This window comes from Papaver somniferum, chromosome 5, assembly GCF_003573695.1.
Source record: "Papaver somniferum cultivar HN1 chromosome 5, ASM357369v1, whole genome shotgun sequence".
NCBI lineage: Eukaryota > Viridiplantae > Streptophyta > Magnoliopsida > Ranunculales > Papaveraceae > Papaver > Papaver somniferum.
Window position 1 is genome coordinate 95,760,371 of NC_039362.1, and position 18,764 is coordinate 95,779,134.

The 18,764-nt window shown below is 37.1% G+C and overlaps 2 protein-coding genes across 3 annotated transcripts; one reads left to right on the plus strand and one right to left on the minus strand.

The window, feature by feature from the left end:
* The first annotated feature begins 1,265 nt into the window (after positions 1 to 1,265).
* LOC113277671 (putative F-box protein At1g46840) lies at positions 1,266 to 6,101 on the plus strand. 2 transcript variants are annotated; one of them, XR_003325038.1, is made up of 3 exons: positions 1,266 to 1,368; positions 2,445 to 2,491; positions 4,247 to 6,101. XR_003325038.1 is itself a non-coding variant. In XM_026526712.1 (2 exons), exon 2 carries the CDS (start codon positions 4,937 to 4,939, stop codon positions 5,642 to 5,644), a length of 708 nt encoding a protein of 235 aa, XP_026382497.1. In that variant the 5' UTR covers positions 2,365 to 2,491; positions 4,247 to 4,936; the 3' UTR covers positions 5,645 to 6,101. The 2 variants fall into 2 exon arrangements, 1 of the variants encoding a protein (XP_026382497.1); XM_026526712.1 differs by lacking the exon at positions 1,266 to 1,368 and having other exon boundaries at positions 2,365 to 2,491.
* Positions 6,102 to 6,770: 669 nt separating this feature from the next.
* On the minus strand, positions 6,771 to 8,958 carry LOC113282284 (nudix hydrolase 17, mitochondrial-like). Its single transcript, XM_026531270.1, has 4 exons — positions 8,659 to 8,958; positions 8,431 to 8,518; positions 7,404 to 7,616; positions 6,771 to 7,301 (listed from the first exon to the last, which is right to left on the minus strand). The coding sequence occupies exons 1-4, from the start codon at positions 8,730 to 8,732 to the stop codon at positions 7,188 to 7,190; spliced, it is 489 nt and encodes a 162-aa protein (XP_026387055.1). The 5' UTR covers positions 8,733 to 8,958; the 3' UTR covers positions 6,771 to 7,187.
* Positions 8,959 to 18,764: the final 9,806 nt, after the last annotated feature.

The following is an 18,764-nucleotide window of genomic DNA, read 5'->3' on the forward strand; positions in this document are numbered from 1 at the left end:
CAAATTTATGAAAGTTTGATCAAAATCGTTACGATGGATTATAACCATTAGAATTTATGACCACTAGTTTAATCTTATGTTTTCTAGATTTGAAGTTTTTAATCATGTAATTTCCCTGTATTATTTTAAAATTTTAATTCTGAGGTTTAAGCTTTCAATCTAGAGAAAAAAAAACTCAAAAAAAAATTGTAAGAAAGTTATTTACACGATCACAACGTGCTTGATAACGGGAAAACAGTTCTAGAAAACACACGCTAAAATGTTATTTAAAAGAAAATAACATTCAAACTAATTTTTACAAAAACGGTTATAACGTGTGTGTGTGAAAATGGAAAAATGGGCTTAAAAAATGCACAATTGGGGGATACTAAAACTAATTGGGCGCCATAGAAAAAAGACAAAAATGAGATTTAAATAGTAAATCAGAGTCACCCCTTATCCATGTATTTTAACTAATTCTTAATCTAACCCTCACTAATCAGGTTTACTGTTAAAATTAGTTAAGATATTAAACATTTTGATAAATAATTAATATAAATCATAATCACTTGACTTGAGTTAGAGTATAAGGATTTTTTTTTGAGATAATAGGAATTTGGTTAAAAAATTTGTACTCCCAACTTACAAGATGTAGACAAAATCAATGCAAACAAATGGGTACTCCCAACTTACAATGCCGGCGTTGTAAGTTATTTATCGAGCACGCCGACACCATTTTTCAGCATGGTCTTCGTCACTTCCGGCATGATCTTTATCACTAATACAACGCCGGCAATGTAAAAAAAAGAAATCATTTCCGGCATGGTCTTCATCACTTCGGGCATGGTATTCATCACTTTTGGCACGGTTTTCATCACTTTCGGCATGGTTTTCATCAATTCCGACATGGTATTCATCATTTTCAGCATGGTCTTCATCACTTCTAAATATAAAAGAAAAATCGTTTTCAATGTAAAGAGCCGGCAACGAAGGAGAAGAGAATTTGAAAAGAAGTGGGAATATTTAGAATTTGAAAGACAGTAGAGAATAACTTAGGTTTGATTTAGTTTTTTTCCCCCCTAAAAGGTAGTTTCGTATTTCCGCCCAAAACACCCCTAATTAATTTATGTAACCCCCAATTGCCCGTTCCTATTTATTCAGCAAGGTTCGAAAAACGCCCGTTCTTTTCCAATAAATAAATAAAATAAAAACGTCCTGACTCGGCTGACTCCTGTTATAAGATTTAAGATTTTCTTTGAATCACTTCCTGTTTATACTAGGATTTACAGAGCTGTCTTCAGGAGGATTTGCAGGTTTGAGGCTTTTTGAAGTGCCTCATTCAGATGCAGAACCAGATTGGTTCAACATTGGTGTCTCAAGATTTGCAAGGTAAATTTTCATCTCTAGAAAAACAATGCTAATATTCCTTAATTTGCTTGGGTTTGTGCTGATTCCTCTCAACTTTTTCTTTTTCTCCTTTCTGATTGATATTATTATAGAAAGAGTAAACCTAGAGCCAAATTGACACCAAAATTAGCTTGAGCATCAACTCCAGAAATAATTAATTTCATCCCTGTAAAGAAAAGTTGGATCAAATTCCACCTTTGCATTAGGCACCAAGGTTGAAAGCTTGAAATGCTGCTTGCATTCCAGCAGATTGATCCATTGATCCATCAGATTCTAAGCCACTTCAAGATGTAGTCAAAGAAGTTGCATTCCTACAAACGGGGAAGAGTGGCATCCAGATTTGTACGACAAAGAGCACATCTTGGCCCTCTCCTGTACCAAATGATTGGTAGGAACCACCCCACTCCATGACTTATAATTAATGGCAGGCGGCAGCAACACTTGGGTGTTTTACATGATTGTAAATCCAGTCATGCCAAACCACGTTAGGCAACCTATTTCCATGTGTGGTTAGATTTCAGATCTGCTGTGTTGGAGTAGGGAAGACCTGAAATTATTTTTGCCAGAAAAGCACATTACATAGTATTGCCTTGTGAGTTTGTATGTTTCGACGACTGAGCAATTTCTCAACACTCAAATAATGCTCTGAATGATGAATGAAATTGCTTCTGCAAGGTTTCAAGCCTGACATGTTAGTTTTTGTTTGTTAACACTACTGGATTTTACAAGTTACAACGTAGTTTTTCTGTATTACCTGCATTTATATCAATTTTTGTTTAAATTTGGCACTTCACCGTGCTGCAAAATATCTTTCCCCTTTTATATACCGCAACATTGCTTATTATATGCTATCCTGTATTAATTATAATAGTATTGTTCGTCACTCTGTACATAATGAGTTTTTCCTCACTTCGTGTAAGCGTTCTCTCAGTTTTTTATACACTGAGTACTTGACTTGTTATGCTTTTTTACAGAAGCAGAGATACCACAATGCTATAGGAGTATATATATGGGTTTGTTTTGCGTGTGCTAAAGATTTGGTATTATATCATGTACAGGGGTTGCCTTTTCATGAATGACTGCGACGCTGCTGAAGAAAATCTTAGTAAGTGACGTAAACTTTATGAGGTTAGCCCTTCATTGGTACTTGGGTTTGTTCAAATAAATGTTTCATTGCTTAGTGTTCAATCAGCTTGTCTTAGGTGAAGTTCAGTCTAAATATCATTATCAGAAAGAGCATATAACATTTAATGAGTCCCCCCTTGATGGTAGGAAATAAAGTATGATCCCCAAAGTCTTGGGTCCACGTGTTGACAAGAAGCTCAATTCTATTGCCTGCAAGGAATCCATACAGCATACTGTTGTTGCAGTGCATGATATACCAGGGCACTGACTTTCTGTTATCTGTGTCATATTTGATTGAGTCTTTCCAGAAAGCCCCCTCCACCTGATAGTCGGAGGCACTGCTGCTATCCTGATGATCGTTTAAGGCAACTTATGCCTCTTGCCGTCTGTAAAGAGTAGAACACACTGACAATCAAATGTAGCAAAATGAATCTTTACCCTTGGGATATATAGAGGATTATAGATTTTAGAATTCTCTTTAATAGGGAGGGAGCTTGATTTTATGTTCAAACTTCCTGCCACTGTTTCGAATATGTATTAGAAATACTTTGTTGCGAATATGAAATTACCGTAACATTTACCAGTATATGTTTCGTTCTAGTATTGCCCAGGACTATCACTTTATTGCCAGTTCTTTGTCTTTCTCATATCCTACTTTGTGTACTTATGATCAAGGTTGACCCTGATAAGAGAATGAATGGGACCAGGAATGACTTAAGTAGAGATTTATTTCATTAGAGAAAGACTTTTACAGTTACCTTCAAGGTTAGCCACATATAAGTGTTGTATCACTCCACATTATAGAAATCTGTAGTAAAAATATCTCTTCCTCTATATTTTCCCAAATAGCCATTTTTATAGACTTGAAGATCATTCGTACATTGGCAACTCGCACGGAATAACAATTATTTCGACATTGTTGTACGTAAAGTAAGAATAGCTTTCCGATTACTCGATTAGGAATGGAATCCTAACTCAAGTATAATTATTACCTTCGAAATAGAATGCTAAATCTAAGACGTCTTGAATGGTAATTCTCTCATAAACAGACTTAGGTGTCGGGTCTTTTAATGGAGGCCATGTCTGAAAATGGATAACTTGTTCCGCCTCGTCGAGGTTTTTGAAGACGCTAAAAGCCTAAACAAAACCTTTTATCTGAGATGAGATAAATGCACTGTTGTTTATGAACTCTTAAACTGTCTGAGCTGTCTCATCCAAATGCAAAATGTACATTGTTTGAAGTTTTCTTACACAAAATATATGGAGGTACTTCATTTTTTTTGTACTTACTGGTGACTAAATAACATTCAGTTGCTATAACCATTAGCTTTTGGATATGCCCTTTTGGCCAGACACAGAGGGAATCTAGCTACAGGGCTTGAAGGGTGCAGGTTCTCAGGTGCAAGATTTATTGTCCTTAGCATTTACCCATGGTCTTAAGGATGACATTAGATTCCCTATGTGCTTTTATTGCTTTGTTTCTATTACTTTGTAAATATCAGTCTTCCCACCAGTGTTAAGATCGAGAGCCTGAATGATCAATCCTCGTAGTTGTGTGTGGATGAGTTTATAAATATCATATTTGCGTGTGGATGAGTCTATAAATATCATCTTTTGTTTTAATTGCTCGTGCTTCTTCTTTTGCACTTCTTTTGGCTTTTATTTTCTCTTCGTCGAGGTTTCTAAGCTTTAATTAGTGCACTTTTTTTCTTTTCTTTTTCTTTTAACTGTGTAGGGTGATGGTTCTGTGCATTTGGGCGAAAGATTACTAGTAAATTGTTGCCAGACAAAGAGATAACTTAGGCCCTAACTGCTTCAATTGTGTTTAAGACTTCAAAGGTTCCTTACAAAGGTAAGTTAATTATTGACTCGTCATTTTAATGAAACTGATCAGTGGTTTTCACATTGGTGAGTTATGCTATGGAACAGTCCAAATATCGCATCCTTGCTGCAGGTGTAACTTTTTGTGTCATTGTGTCTTTACGAAGAAAAGAGTTTAGGTGAATCAAGTTGCTCTTTTCACATTGGTAAGAGCGTGGGACCTAATTAATGTACAGTGTAGCTTTCAGCAAGAAGGGGTGTTTTCATTTTATGAAATACAAGTTTGTGTAGATTTTTGGAGGTTCATAAGGAGATATGAAGCATGTCTGGTTAAGGATAGGTTATCAAAATTTTGGAAGTTACTAGATATGGAAGTAGTTTCCGGTTAAGAATAGGTTTCTAAATTTATGGAAGTTACACAATACTGAAGTATTGTCTGGTAAGGAATAGGTTTCTAAGCATAGAAACTAAAAGGTGATTTATTACAATATTCAGGGCGATATATACATACCAACAGAACACTTGTTAGTTTGTCTAGCAGAAAAGAGAAGGATATAAGTAGCCAGCAATTAAGGAATTTTGTATTGATAGTGTTTCTGGATCCATGGAGGATCTTCATATCAGCATTATGTCAGAGATTCTTTATCGCGTTCCTCTAGAATTTGTTGTAAGCTGCAAACTTGTATCCAAAAAGTGGAACGATATTCTGTCTCAAAGAAAGGTTGCCGGTATCCTATTCCTTGTTGGTTCATATTGGGAAAGAAATTTTCAACTTTACTATGGAAATTTGAGTGATATTCTCAAGACTAGTGATCCGGAGCAGTTTTCCTACAAGAAATTCATAAAGATGAACCATCCTCTCGTTAATAGGCGAGAATTTGCACACCCAGAAAATTTCTTTGTTGGTTCACGCAATGGTTTGGTTTGTTTCTCAGTACCCCATCACTGCATCAATGATCCAGTTTATATCACCAATCCGATCTCTGGGGAATATGTTAACCTTCCAAGATTACACCCTAAACGTGGTCTTGTAATTAGCGGATTTGGTTACCTTCGTTCGAGTAATGAGTATAAGGTCGTTCGTATTTTCTACCCCGACAAAGAAAAGAATAGTTACAGTAATAACAATGCCGGAGTTGGATGGGTTCAGATTTATACTTTAGGGGTGAGAGTAATGGTTGGAGAAACATCGGTGTCATCACCTACGAATTGTTTCATGCGGGTACCTTTCTTGATGGATCCTTGTACTGGATGGAAAGATCCGAAGGGAAGATTTTGGCTTTTGTTTCTGCTGATGAGGAGTTCCGAGTGATCTCGCCGTCACCATGTGGCGGCTTTGGTTCTTATTCTTCTCTGCATAGCCTGAGGATATTGGGCGGGAACCTGTGTCTTGTCCATCAACAGAAACGAGTCCGTCTTGATATATGGTCATTCAAAAGTAGGCAGCAAAGCAAGTATAGCAACAACGTGAAAGAGGGATATCGGTTTTGGAGTTTGAGCTTGGAGTTCAGCATTGCAACCCCAAGAAGGTCTGGTATCTACAATCCCTTCTCTCTCACTGAGAACAATGAAGTTCTTTTGTGGTTGGATGAAACGATTCTTTGTCGTTATGACCCAAAGACTAAAACGCTGGACCAACTAGTGGATCTAGCTTTTGATAGTAGTGTGAGAACTTGTCAGGCAGTCACACACTTGAATTGCCTTGTCTCACTAAAAAGCTTAGGAGTGAATTCTAAGAGAAGATGATAATTTGTTTATGGAGAGATCTGCTGCACCCAAAGACTTTGTCACTGTACTTGCAAACCTTATTGAAAGCCAGTGCAAGCACCTAACTTGATGGTCCCGGCGTCTGAATATGTATTTCTCTTTGATATGAAACAAATCCAGTTATTTGTATCTACAAACTAATTTATTTTTAAATGTCTTACAATATGTTGATTTGATTATTTCTTAGTTCTTCCGTTAGTAAAATCATTCCTTGTTCAAAATGACCACGGATTTGCATCTAGGTGGAGAATTGATTGGGTCGAGACAAGCATCACATTTTAGCTAGGATACCTTTGGCCTATGCAGCCGAGCCTAAAAATTGTTATAGGCGGAACCAATGTACTCCGGGGATTCAAATGCTCATAGATATGGATTCTCTGTCATAATTAAATCCCCCAGTTTTAAAAATCAAAATTGTACCTGTATTCCTTTTGACTAACATATGGGACTTGGAAGAATAATGGGCACAGACCAAAAGCATTGCAATTTGCAGTGTGCATTTTTGAGATTTGGGACTGACCTTAAATATTTTGAATAGTTGATAAATTAGAGAAATCCATATTGAAGGTTTCAGAAGATAGAGATGAAACTTGAAGAGAAATCTTGTATTCCTGTGTGTAATAGAAATCAAAGCTAAATAGTTCGGGTTGTTTTGGCAAGGCAAATGAATAAATGGTACAACGTAAGGCAACACTTGGTGTATTTCTTCTGAAAAGTTCAATTCAATGCCATTCAGTTACAAGAGCTACACTGAACCTAAACATAAAAAGAATCAATGGAACAAGAGTTGGAATGTAGACATCTTGTTTGATATTCTTTCGATACTTTAAACTTAGCCTAGTTCTAGTTTCTGTCAGCAGCACGCGATGAATTCCAGGGTAAACAACTCTCTCTTTCCGTCTCTATATTCAAGTGCATGAACTCGTCAAAAGCAAGGAACAACTACATGTGAGCAGTCCTCTCTGCCTCCTCCTACAATTTGTGCAACACAAAGTTCGTTGTATGTACAAAATTAGCCTCCTCCATTCTAGCTAAGCATACATGTTGGTGATAAGTCCTCATCTTCTTCTTCTTGTTCGACGTCTACATTATTTTCTATCATCATCTTCTTGTTGCGAAGTTGACAATCTCTCGGTTAATACATCTAATGCTTCCTTCATCCACCAATGCTGACAAATTTCTCTTGCATCTTTCACTGTCATCTAAAAAACATAAAAAATTTAACAAATTTAGTACCCTGTAGACTATTTCATAATTTTGCCTACTCTAAAATAAAAAGCCACAAACTAAAGTGAACTACTTACCCATTTTCTAGTCCGGACATGCGATTCAGCCCAAGATTCCAATTCATCCTCGACTCGTAAAGAAAACATGTAACCTTCATAAAACGTATCATATCTTTTGCTCTTGAAACTCCATTCCCCCAATTTACACTTAACTTCTCCTCTTACACCCGCCTCCTCTAACGTTTCTCTTAATGCTGCCTCTTCCATTGACTCATCAATCTCCCAACCTCCCTGAATTAAGAGAAAGAATGATCAAAATTTAGATTTAGATAAAGTCAAACAAAACTAGACTAAGAAATATTCAACTATGCTGTATAGAAATAGTCTTTGCATAAACTTCAACCCCTTACATTCACACAATATTGTCAACTCAAAATTAATCAAGCATGGTATGTATAAATGGAACCATAGCCTCCACTCATTCAAAAATTCATTGCAGAAACGGTCTTTTAACGAACTAAACCCCTAAATAAAGGTCAACTCAACAATAAACAAAAAAGTCGACGGTGTAGCATATACGGTCGTCTCTTGTTCTTTGAAAGATAATCTTTTTGTTAAGTTTCACCCATTCTAATCCTACCAAATGTCTACTCAAAACCAGCAAAAGAGTTTAAAAGGTGAGGGGCAACTATGGATTGTCTCAAATTCTCTAAACTCCCAAGGATAGTACAGTCGACATGCTCGGCTGGTAGGTCTACAAATTCGAACTAGGTCGACGAATAATAGACACATGAATCAAATCATTAGGGTCCACAAAAAGATTTTGACGCGCCTAATTGGACTCAAATAATAGCGAAAAGAAACGAGTCTATGGTGCATAAGTTAAGAAGACCCTCTTTCGCACTAAGGCACAAACCATAGACCTAATGATGAACAAAGCCGCAATTATCATTGTCTTTTGTAGGGAAAAATCACATAGAACAAACATTTTGAAAAGCAAACCCATGATGACTAATTATCAAATTAATAACACTAGCCACGCGTTTAATTTCATAACTAACAATTAATCAAATTAATTAAGTAGAATTATTGATTGAAGCAGTACCTTTGGGAATAACATTTTATGATTCTTCTGTGAACTAATCACAAGAACTTCTAATTGATCTTCATCGTCGTATCTGTATGGTATACATCTGTAAAACACAAACAAAATTCTCATCAGAATCAATCAAATTTTTTACTAAACTCTGTTTCCATTTCATTAAATTCAGAATAAAAATAAAATGAATTCGGAAATCATTTCTGTATGCAAATTGATTGAGAACCCACGTACCCAACAACTTGGCGACACCCTTTAAGATTGTATCTCTGATGTTGTCTTCCAGTACGTGAAACTAAAGCCACCATTTTCAAACACAAAGTTTCTCTGTAGATTCTAGATAATTTTATTTTGAAGAAATTTAAAAAACCCAGACAAGAAAATCCCCTTTGGTTATAGTTAGAATTTGTTCAAAATTAGAATAATTCTGTAAGAGAAGGAGAAGATAAACAATGGAGACACAATGTAAGGTGATGAAAAGGGGTTCTGTTCTTCTTCTTGGATAAGTGAATTGCGGTTGGAATGAATGAGTCTCTCCCCACACCCCCTTTTAATAGCAAAAACAAATAATAATACAGCGTGGGGCCATCTGATTTTAAATAAAAATGAAAACAGTTGTGTGGGTCCGACCAAAGTATCTTAATCTTAAAAAATAAACCGTGTAAAAAGACGTCGATGACTTTTAAGAGAAGGAGAGTGCTTGCTTATGCGTGTGATTGGCGTGTCACGTCATCTGACGGAGTGATATCACTGATATATGATATCCGGCTTCTATGTCTTTTCCTTGCGGTTTATGAAAAATAATGGTGATAAGTTTGGAAGTATTTCCTTCATGACTACTTCTCTGTAATTCAGAAACCAGGTGTAACCCATACACAGTCGGCACACTGCTTTGGCAAGCGGGTCCGTCTTTTTATTTTTCGTGGACATTGTGTTTGGCTCTTTGCTACAACTTTAGAACAGAAAAGAAAGAAATTTTACGAAAAAGATACAACGTCGATTGGAGGGCTGATTCCTGAAATTACAATCAAAGTGTAAAGTTTAGTGCGATTAGAACGAGTTTTGAGATGGAATCTAAACTACACCCTCTGTTTCAAAATAATAGGTTTCAGAATAGACAGGTTTGTGTATAACTGCAATAATATCAACTAAAATGTTGAACATATAATCCTTAAGACCGTCAATTCGATTAATACTCAGTACTTAACTCAAGAAACATAATCTCAATATTTTTTCTTATAATAACGTTTTGGAGGTTTTCATCACTAGACTCATACATTCGTAACCTATTCTAATAATTAAGTAGAGAAAACTCAAAGAGTAAAGTTTCATTATAAAAGATAGAATTACAACTGAAATTAAATAGTCAGTTACAATAACAGAAAAACAACAAAAGATTCAGTTAAACAGAGATGTCTAACAGTCTTAACAGAAACAAAAAAGAACGCATAAACTAATCAAATGTGTGAAATACGGTTACTACCCTCCCGCAAATTAATGGAAGGAGATCAGTTTCAGTTTGTTCATATGAAAAGAGAATCTAGGAGAGGATAAGCCCTTAGTAAAAATATCAGCTGCTTGATGAAGAATAGAGATGTAAACTACCTTCAATTGCTTGGACTGAACCAGTTCCCTAAAAAAATGAAAGTCCAATACAATATGTTTCCTTCTGCTGTGAAATACAGGGTTTGAAGCCAAACCAAATGGAGCTTTTAGTGTCATGAAATAGTGGGAAAGACAGAATATGGAGATCCTTAAGTAAATTGCAAATTCAAACAATCTCAACAGTTGTTGATCCAATGGTCTGTACTCAGCCTCAGTGGAACTTCTGGTAGTAGCTTGTTTCTTGTAAGACCAAGAAATAGGATTGGCACCAAATATAACACATAATACAATACACTTGTACTCTTCATGTCATCAACATTCTCTGTCCAATCTGCATCTGTATAACCTTGTATAGCAGTTAAACCTTTTGTAAAGAATAAACCATGGCCAATAGTGCCCTTAACATACCTGAAAATCCTCTTAGCATCCAGAAGATGAGCAGAAGTAGGACTCTGAAGATGTTGACAAATCTGGTTTACTACAAAGCAAATCTCTGGCCTGGTCCATGTTAGATATTGTAGAGAACCCACTAAGGGCCTATACTCATTAGGATCTGCAAGTAAATCACCATCTAAAACACTTAACTTTAAACTTTCAGGACAAGGAGAGTTGCAAGGATTCACACCAACCAAATTAAACTTGTAAAGTAGATCAAGAGTATATTTAGTTTGACATAGAAAAACACATGTAGAATTTCTCTTAACCTCCAAGCCAAGATACCCAAACCCTTCACATGAAAAAGAAGACCTAGACGAGCAATAATGATACTGCAATATAAATAATTATTTTTCCACATAATCCAAGATAATAGTAACCTTAGATCCTAATTTTTGAACAAACAATGAAGAATCTGCAAAGAGGGCTTGAATTCCAGACTGACAACAATGTCAATAAGTTTTTCATACCAAGCTCTGAGAGCTTGCTTCAATCCATAGAGAGACTTATTAAGCTTACAGACATAATGTGGTTTGTCTTTATCAACATAACGAGGTGGCTGACTCATCTAAACCGTTTCCTTAAGATTACCATGTAAGAAGGCATTGCTGATGTCAAGTTGCTTGATCTTCCTATCATAATTCAAACCTAGAGAATGAACAAGCCTAATGGTGGTAGGTTTGACAACATGACTAAAATGTATCACTATAGTTGAATCTCTCAAGTTCATGAAATCCCTTAGCAACAAATCTGGATTTATCTCTCTATATAGAGCCATCTGCATTATGCTTTGTATTGAAAACCCACTTACAACGAATAAGATTCTGAGAAGGATCAGGAGGAACTAAAGTCCATATATTAGCATCAATATGAGCTTTATATTCTGCATCCATAGCCTCTCTCCATTCTAAACACTTACATGCTTGAGTATGGCATGCTGGAGTAACATAAGTGATGAGAAGCGGAAGCTTACAATCGAAATAAATTAAAATTGATAACTTGAAAAGGATAAACAATCAACCAAATTAGTTTCTTCTACCCTTTGAATAAAGGAAGAACCTAAAAATTGAGATTCTTCTCAAATAACTTATAATTTCTAGCCAATTAATGGGAAACTATAAGACTATGAGAGGCATCTAGTTGATACTTTAGAATTAGATGATCTAATTCCCCCTAGAGATAGTAATTAGGTTTGAAAGAAGAGAACCTCTCATTCTTCACACAATATTCTAAAACCCAAAACTTAACTCCTTTAGCCTTATCTCTTCTAATTTATACTAGCACCAAGAGCATACTTGGCATATTCAAAATGTTTCAAAGATGGAAGATAAATTGTGATTCAATATTGCTATGGGGCATCCAATATGCATCATCCTACCTTCTTTGAACCAATTCGTCCTCGAATTCTTCAAAGTATATTCTCCATTAGTGTTTGAATTTCTTCCTCGCTTGAAAACAATCCTTACTCTAGTCTTTCCATTATAGTTACTTGCCAAATTGAGCATTTTGTGATGAATTTTTCGAGCATACGAAATAACTAATGAAACATGAAGTAGTTCTCTCAACCTTGCACGGTGGCTAAATCCATGGAACTTGTCATTAATAAAAGCCCAAATTAGATCAATATATATTGACTTTCTATTTTGTTGTAGCTTGAGTAAAGGCTTTCTTCCAATAATTGTTGGTTCACATACTTGAAATTGTTCCTGAGATCTCCTCGATATGGTATCTTCCAATTTGATATCATACAATGGTTTCCCATCTTCTATTTCATCACCAAGTACCTTGCCAAATGTGGGACACAATAATGATTTATGTTCTTCTTTCTCTTTACTTCTACTAGATAGCACTTGGTCCATGATAATAAAATAATCAAAGATTTGATCCATATTCATGCCCTCTTGATAGATTGGAAGATCACCCACTATTTCACTTTCCCCATGACTCAAATAACTATCAAATTTTGGTGGAGACATTTTATCAAACACCTTGTGTGCAATTTGGTCATCCTCATATCCACCAAGCAAAATTGATACATCTAGTTCACTTACATCATCACAATCATTAAGTAGAACCCTTACTTGGTTATGGAGACTTACAAGTTTCCAATAATATTCTTCACAAATTTCTCCCACTCTTTGATACATATTATCAAACACTTCATGCGCAATATTCATTAACACATCTTTTGGATGAATCCTACCCAAATTAACTTCTCTTTTGTAAACCATTATAAAATCAATATAAGATTGAAAAACCCAATTTGAAAATACTATCAAAGAACATAATAATCAACCCAAAATACTTGATAAATAGATTAGTAGTGTTCACCTCAAGAACAAGTATCTTCACCAATTACCACCTTTTCCCCTTGAGAATCAAACCTCGCTCTGATACTAAATGATGAGAAGCGGAAGCTTACAATCGAAATAAATTGAAATTGATAAATTGAAAAGGATAAACAATCAACCAAATTAGTTTCTTCTACCCTTTGAATAAAGGAAGAACCTAAAAATGGAGATTCTTCTCAAATAACTTATAATTCTAGCCAATTAAATTGGAAACTATAAGACTATGAGAGGCATCTAGTTGATACTCTAAAGTTTCCCTATAGATGGAAATTAGGTTTGAAAGAAGAGACCTCTCATTCTTCACACAATATTCTAAAACCCAAAACTTAACTCCTTTAGCCTTATCTTTTCTAATTTATACTAGCACCAAGGGCATACTTGGCATATTCAAAGATGGAAGATAAATTGCTATGGGGCATCCAATATGCATCAATAAGTCAAAGCATAAGTATAAGCAGCTGAAATACAATACCTCGTAGAAAATAAGGTTTTAGGCTTGAAGATCCCATGCTTGGATCTAGTAGTCGCATTATGAGAGTTGAGAACTGAAGTTGAATTACCAGAAGAAGATGAATCTGAAAAAGTGTCAGTAGAAGTTTGTGGCACTGAAGGAGGAGGATAAGTGTTTGTGACTGAAGAAGTAGGATTAGATGTATGGGTAACTGAAATAGGAGATGGAAATGAAGAATACGATATATTGGTTGTAATGGAAGTAGGGGATGGGGATGAAGATGAAAAAAAAACAGAATCTTTGAAAGAGTGGGGGATGTCAAAGGATATAGATGAATTAGATGTATGAGATTGAGAAGTAAGAGAAGTATATGGAAAGATATTTTCATGAAAAACAACATGTTTATATACAAAGATCCTACCAGTAACAGGACTAAGACATCTGTAACTTTTTTGGTTTGAATTGTAGCCTATAAAAGTGCATTTTTCACTCTTAGGATCAAGCTTACTTCATGTGTATGGCCTAATCCATGGAAAGCATAGACAAAGAAAACAGTTAAAAATATGATAGTCAGTTTGTTTCTGAAAAAGAGATTGAAAAGGAGAAAGAAATTGCTGAGACTTTCTAGGAAGTCTACTGATCAGGTAAATGGTTGTTGACAAAGCTTCAAACTAAAATGAATGAGGGAGATGAGCTTGTATGAGAAAGGTTCTAGTGATATCTAATAAATGTCCATGCTTACTCTCAGCAACACAATTTTGTTTAGATATGTGAGGGAAAGTGATATCATGAGTGGCACCTGATGAGTGCCAAATAATGTATATATTTATCCCTTTTTGTTGGCATTTTAACTCATCTTTTATGCATTAATTCTACATTTTATCCCATATTCTGTATTTTCATTGTTTTCGAGAATAAATATTTTTCTTACTTAATTTTGCATTTTTAGGTAATAAATAAAGTTCGGATGACTTGCGGAGCAAAAAGAGCAGAAAAGTAGTGAAAAGCCGGGAGAAATCACGCAAGGAAGTCGCAAAGAATGGAGCGCACGTCCAAAAAGCTGGAAATGGGCTCAAGAAGAAGAAAGTTGTTCTTAAAGAAGAAGTGGGCTCAAGGTTTTCCAAGCCCAAACTCATTTCCCAAACCCATATTCTATACCCAAAAGCCTAAAACCCAAATCCATACCCGCTTGCGTCTTCAGCCGTCAGATCAGTTCTCAGAAGCATCCGACGGTCGCTCCCTTGCTGTGCATCGAAGTTTGATATCTCCGCCTAACACTACAACACCTAACTCCATCTGGCGTCGTTGATTTTGTTGTATTATATAATCCAGCGGTCGCTACAAGCTTCACTTCATCTCACCGTCCGATTGATCTTTCATCTCCCTATCCCACGGCTCAGCGTCGCAGATCATCAAACTCGATACACTCGCCTCACACCCAAGTGCCGAACACCCTAGACCTCAAACAAACGCACCCTTCCCCTTTCTCCATCGAACCCATCTCCTCCATCACCCCCCTCTGCAGAACCACCATACTCCGTACCACCACCATGTCCGTCTCCATCATCACCACCTCACCCCAAATCACTCCACTATTTTCTCCACGACTCTACTCTACCTAAGCCCATCATCACCATCACGTACCATCTCTTTAGCATCACTAATTTCTCCAATTTCTCATCTCTCTGCTCACTGAAACCCTAGGTGAGAAATTGGGGATATAAGTGATGATTAAAGCAACAATTGAAGCATGAGAGGAACGAGAAGAAGCAGGGGAAGAGTGGGTCGACGAGATGGAGCGAGTATCTCATCAACAGTAGGTAAATCAATTTCACCAAACCCTAGTTCTACTGATTTTGGGGGAAAATTGGGGGAAAACCCTAAATGGGTAATTGGGTATAAATTGGTGTTGTGGGGAGTGTGTGAAACACACTGTGTATCTCTCTGGACTAGCCAGTAGAGAATTTGCTACAAATTTTTATGAATTTCAATTTCAGTGCTTATCAGTTAACAAGTTGAAAATTGCATATATTTTTAGTTATCTCAAATGTTGCTAGTTGTGTATGAATCATCTGTGTTAATGTATGTATGTTGCTACATCATGGTTAGCATGAGCTAATCAGCATCAGGACAAGGCTCAGTGAAGCCTTGTGCACTGTCAAGTGACTAGAAGCTAGGATAGTTACTTCCTTGTATGTTTTGATTGAGCAAATGAGAGATACCAATGCTCATAGAGCCTGTGATTGGCTGTACTGTCAAAAGACAGCCAATGCTAGGGGCAGACTAGTGAGCAAATTGGTATTCTTCCATTTCTAGATGTATGCATAGGAACAAACACAACCTAGAAACATGTCATTTGATTAGGACACAAGGTGGATCCTAAGCCTTGGCTTAACCACCAATCCCTTCTCAGTAACTTGCATTTTCAGTCCTGTGTGCTTTCAACTCAGTTAATTTTCTTGCCTTTTATTTTCTTGCACTTTGTAGCTTCTGTGCACTGAAGTCAGTGCACAATCCTCACTCTGCCCTTGGCTTCCAAGCCTTGGTTCTTTGCTAATTTACCTTGTCTGTTATCTTTCCCTGCTGTGGTTCTTGTCTGTATGCCATATTGCTCTGCCTTGCATCATCACTACACACTTTAGCTAGGAAAACTTCTTGTATGCTCCTCTCCCTGTGGACAAACCCCTACTCACCCTTTTATTACAAATCTTGGCCTTGTATACTTGCAAGTGTATTGTGTGCATCTTGATCATCACACCAAGTTTTTGGCGCCGCTGCCGGGGAGCTGGCTGCCATATTTTTGAAGTTTTCAAAGTCTGTTGTTGCCTGAGCTGCTGCCAAGCTGCCAAGCTGCTGCTGCTGTTGTTGCTTCCAAGCTGCTGCTGCTGCTGTTGCTGCTGCCAAGCTGCTGCTGCTGCTGTTGCTGCTGCCAAGCTTGCTGCTAAGCCAACTGGGCTGCCAACCTCTGCTGCTGGGCTTGTGCAACCTCTCCTGTTGGGCTCTGATCCAACCTTTGTTGCTGGGCTTTAACCAACTGAGCTGGGCTTAGTAACCTCAATCTCGCTGGGCTTGCAACTTCTGCTTCAGCTGGGCTCCGTTGCTGCTGCTGCTGGGCTCTGCTACACCTGCTGCTGCTGGGCTTGGATGTGAGCTGCTTAGGACGATCCTAAAGCCCAACTGGGCTGTGCAACTAAAAGGGGACTAAAAGCCTATTTTTGGGCTTCCCTCCAAAAAACAAGTAAGCCTAACCCATGAGTTAACCCACTTGGGCCTCATTTAAATTCAAATTTGGGCTTGTAATAATTAATTTAATTGTTTATTTTGGGATTGTAATAATTTTTATTTTCTTTTTCTTTTTTTTTATATTTGGGATTGTAATAATTTTTTTTGTTTTTCTTTATTTTTCTTTTATTTTTCTTTTTTCTTTTATGGGTTTGTTTTAATTATTATTATTGTTTTTCATTTTCTTTTATGAGTTGTGATAATTTATGCTAGGTTTAGTTCAAAAAAATTTTCCAAAGCCCGAATTTTTAAACCAAAAAAACAAAATCCCTTGTTAGTCCAACACCCATTCAAAACCAAATCTTCATAACCCTAGTGGGCCAAATTGTTTCCGATTGCTCTGTCTGACCAACATGTTAGTTAAGGTACCTACTAGAACATGATTGTGACCTACAGAGACCAGACAAACAGACTTGTTAGAATTAACCCAGACGAACCTATCGAAATTCTAAGTTCTGAGGGAGACAGTCCAGATCAACCAAAAACAATGGGAGAACCCCGTACCCTCAAGGATTATATGTACCCAACTAGAGCCAGTCAACCTTCTTGTATTGTGCTACCCGAGGCTAATGGCCATTATGAGCTTAAATCAAGCACAATACAGATGCTTCCTATTTTTAGAGGTGTTGAGAATGAAAACCCGTACCACCACGTGAGAGAATTCGAGGAAATTTGTGGAACTCTGCGTTTCACTCAAATGTCCGACGAAACCCTGAAGTTAAGGCTTTTTCCTTTCTCCCTGAAAGATAAGGCAAAGGCCTGGCTCTATGCTTTACAGCCTCAATCCATCATGACATGGGATGACCTCATAAAGGAGTTTTTCAAAAAGTTTTTCCCGAACCACAAGACTGCGACAATTCGTCAAAGTCTGAATAGCTTTGTGCAATTAGAAGGTGAGACCTTAGCTAGATACCTGGAGAGATTCAATGAATTATTGCTCCAATGTCCCCATCATGGTTTTGAAAAATGGAGACTTGTGCAAATTTTGTATGAAGGTCTAGATGTGTCCACCCGAACAACGGTTGAGTCGATGTGTAATGGTCTATTCGTAGATAAAACTGCTGACGCGTCTTGGGACTTCTTGATTGAAGTAGCTGAAAAGACGCAACAGTGGGAATCCATCCGTGAAACCAGAAAGACTACATCCGAAGCAAAGGCTTTTAGGATTGAAGCGGATTTTGAGGGTAGAGCAAACATGGCATCAATAGTTAGGAGATTAGAAGAGTTAGAACTACATAAAAATTCAAAACCTTCCACCACTACTCTCCGAGAACATGTCGCTTCATCTGTTTGTGCTGCTTGTAACGACCCCAACCATCAATTCCAAAATTGTCCAGATTTGCTTGCAGTCCAGGAGTCTAGGCTTGAACAGGCACATGCCATGTTTCAAAACCAGAGCATAACCCTTATTCACAGACCTACAATCCAGGATGGAGAAACCACCCTAACTTTTCATGGTCAAAAGGACCCACTCAAGGAGGACCATCTCAACCCAATCAGAGCTATCAAAACAATCAGGGATATCAGAACAATCAAGGTTATCAACACCCGAGAAACCCTCAGCAACAATCAAACTCTCAACAACAATCATATCCTCAGCACAATACACAAGAGATTGTCCACCTTAGAGGAAATGTTCAGAGTTTGATGCAAAGTCAGAAAAATCTAGATCAAAAGATGGATCAAATATGTGAGAGAGAAAAGGGTAAACTTCCGAGCCAACCCCAACAAAATCCAAAGAGGATATTTCAAACAGGCACAACATCCTGCACTGAAACCTCACCTGATCAAATCCATGCCATTACCACCCTCCGAAGTGGTAAAGTCATCGAGAACAACGTAGGCGAACCTAATGAGTCTGATACAAATTCCACGTTGTCTCCACAACCCCAGAAAACCAAAGAATCTGAGCAAGTTGGAAAATGACAATTCTACTGCTGTGAATGTCCCTTTGCCAACTCATCTTCCTGTTGCTCCATTTCCTCAAAGATTGATCTATCAACAGAAAAGTACCCATTACAATGAGATGTTAGATCTGTTCAAGAGAGTCAACATCAACATTCCTTTTCTTGAAGCAATCAAGCAAATCCCTGCTTATGCCAAATTCCTCAAAGACTTGTGCACTCAAAAGCGCAAGCTCAATGTGCAAAAACGTGCTTTCTTAGCTGAGCAGGTGAGTTCCATCATTCTGAACAAAACTCCACCCAAGTTTAGGG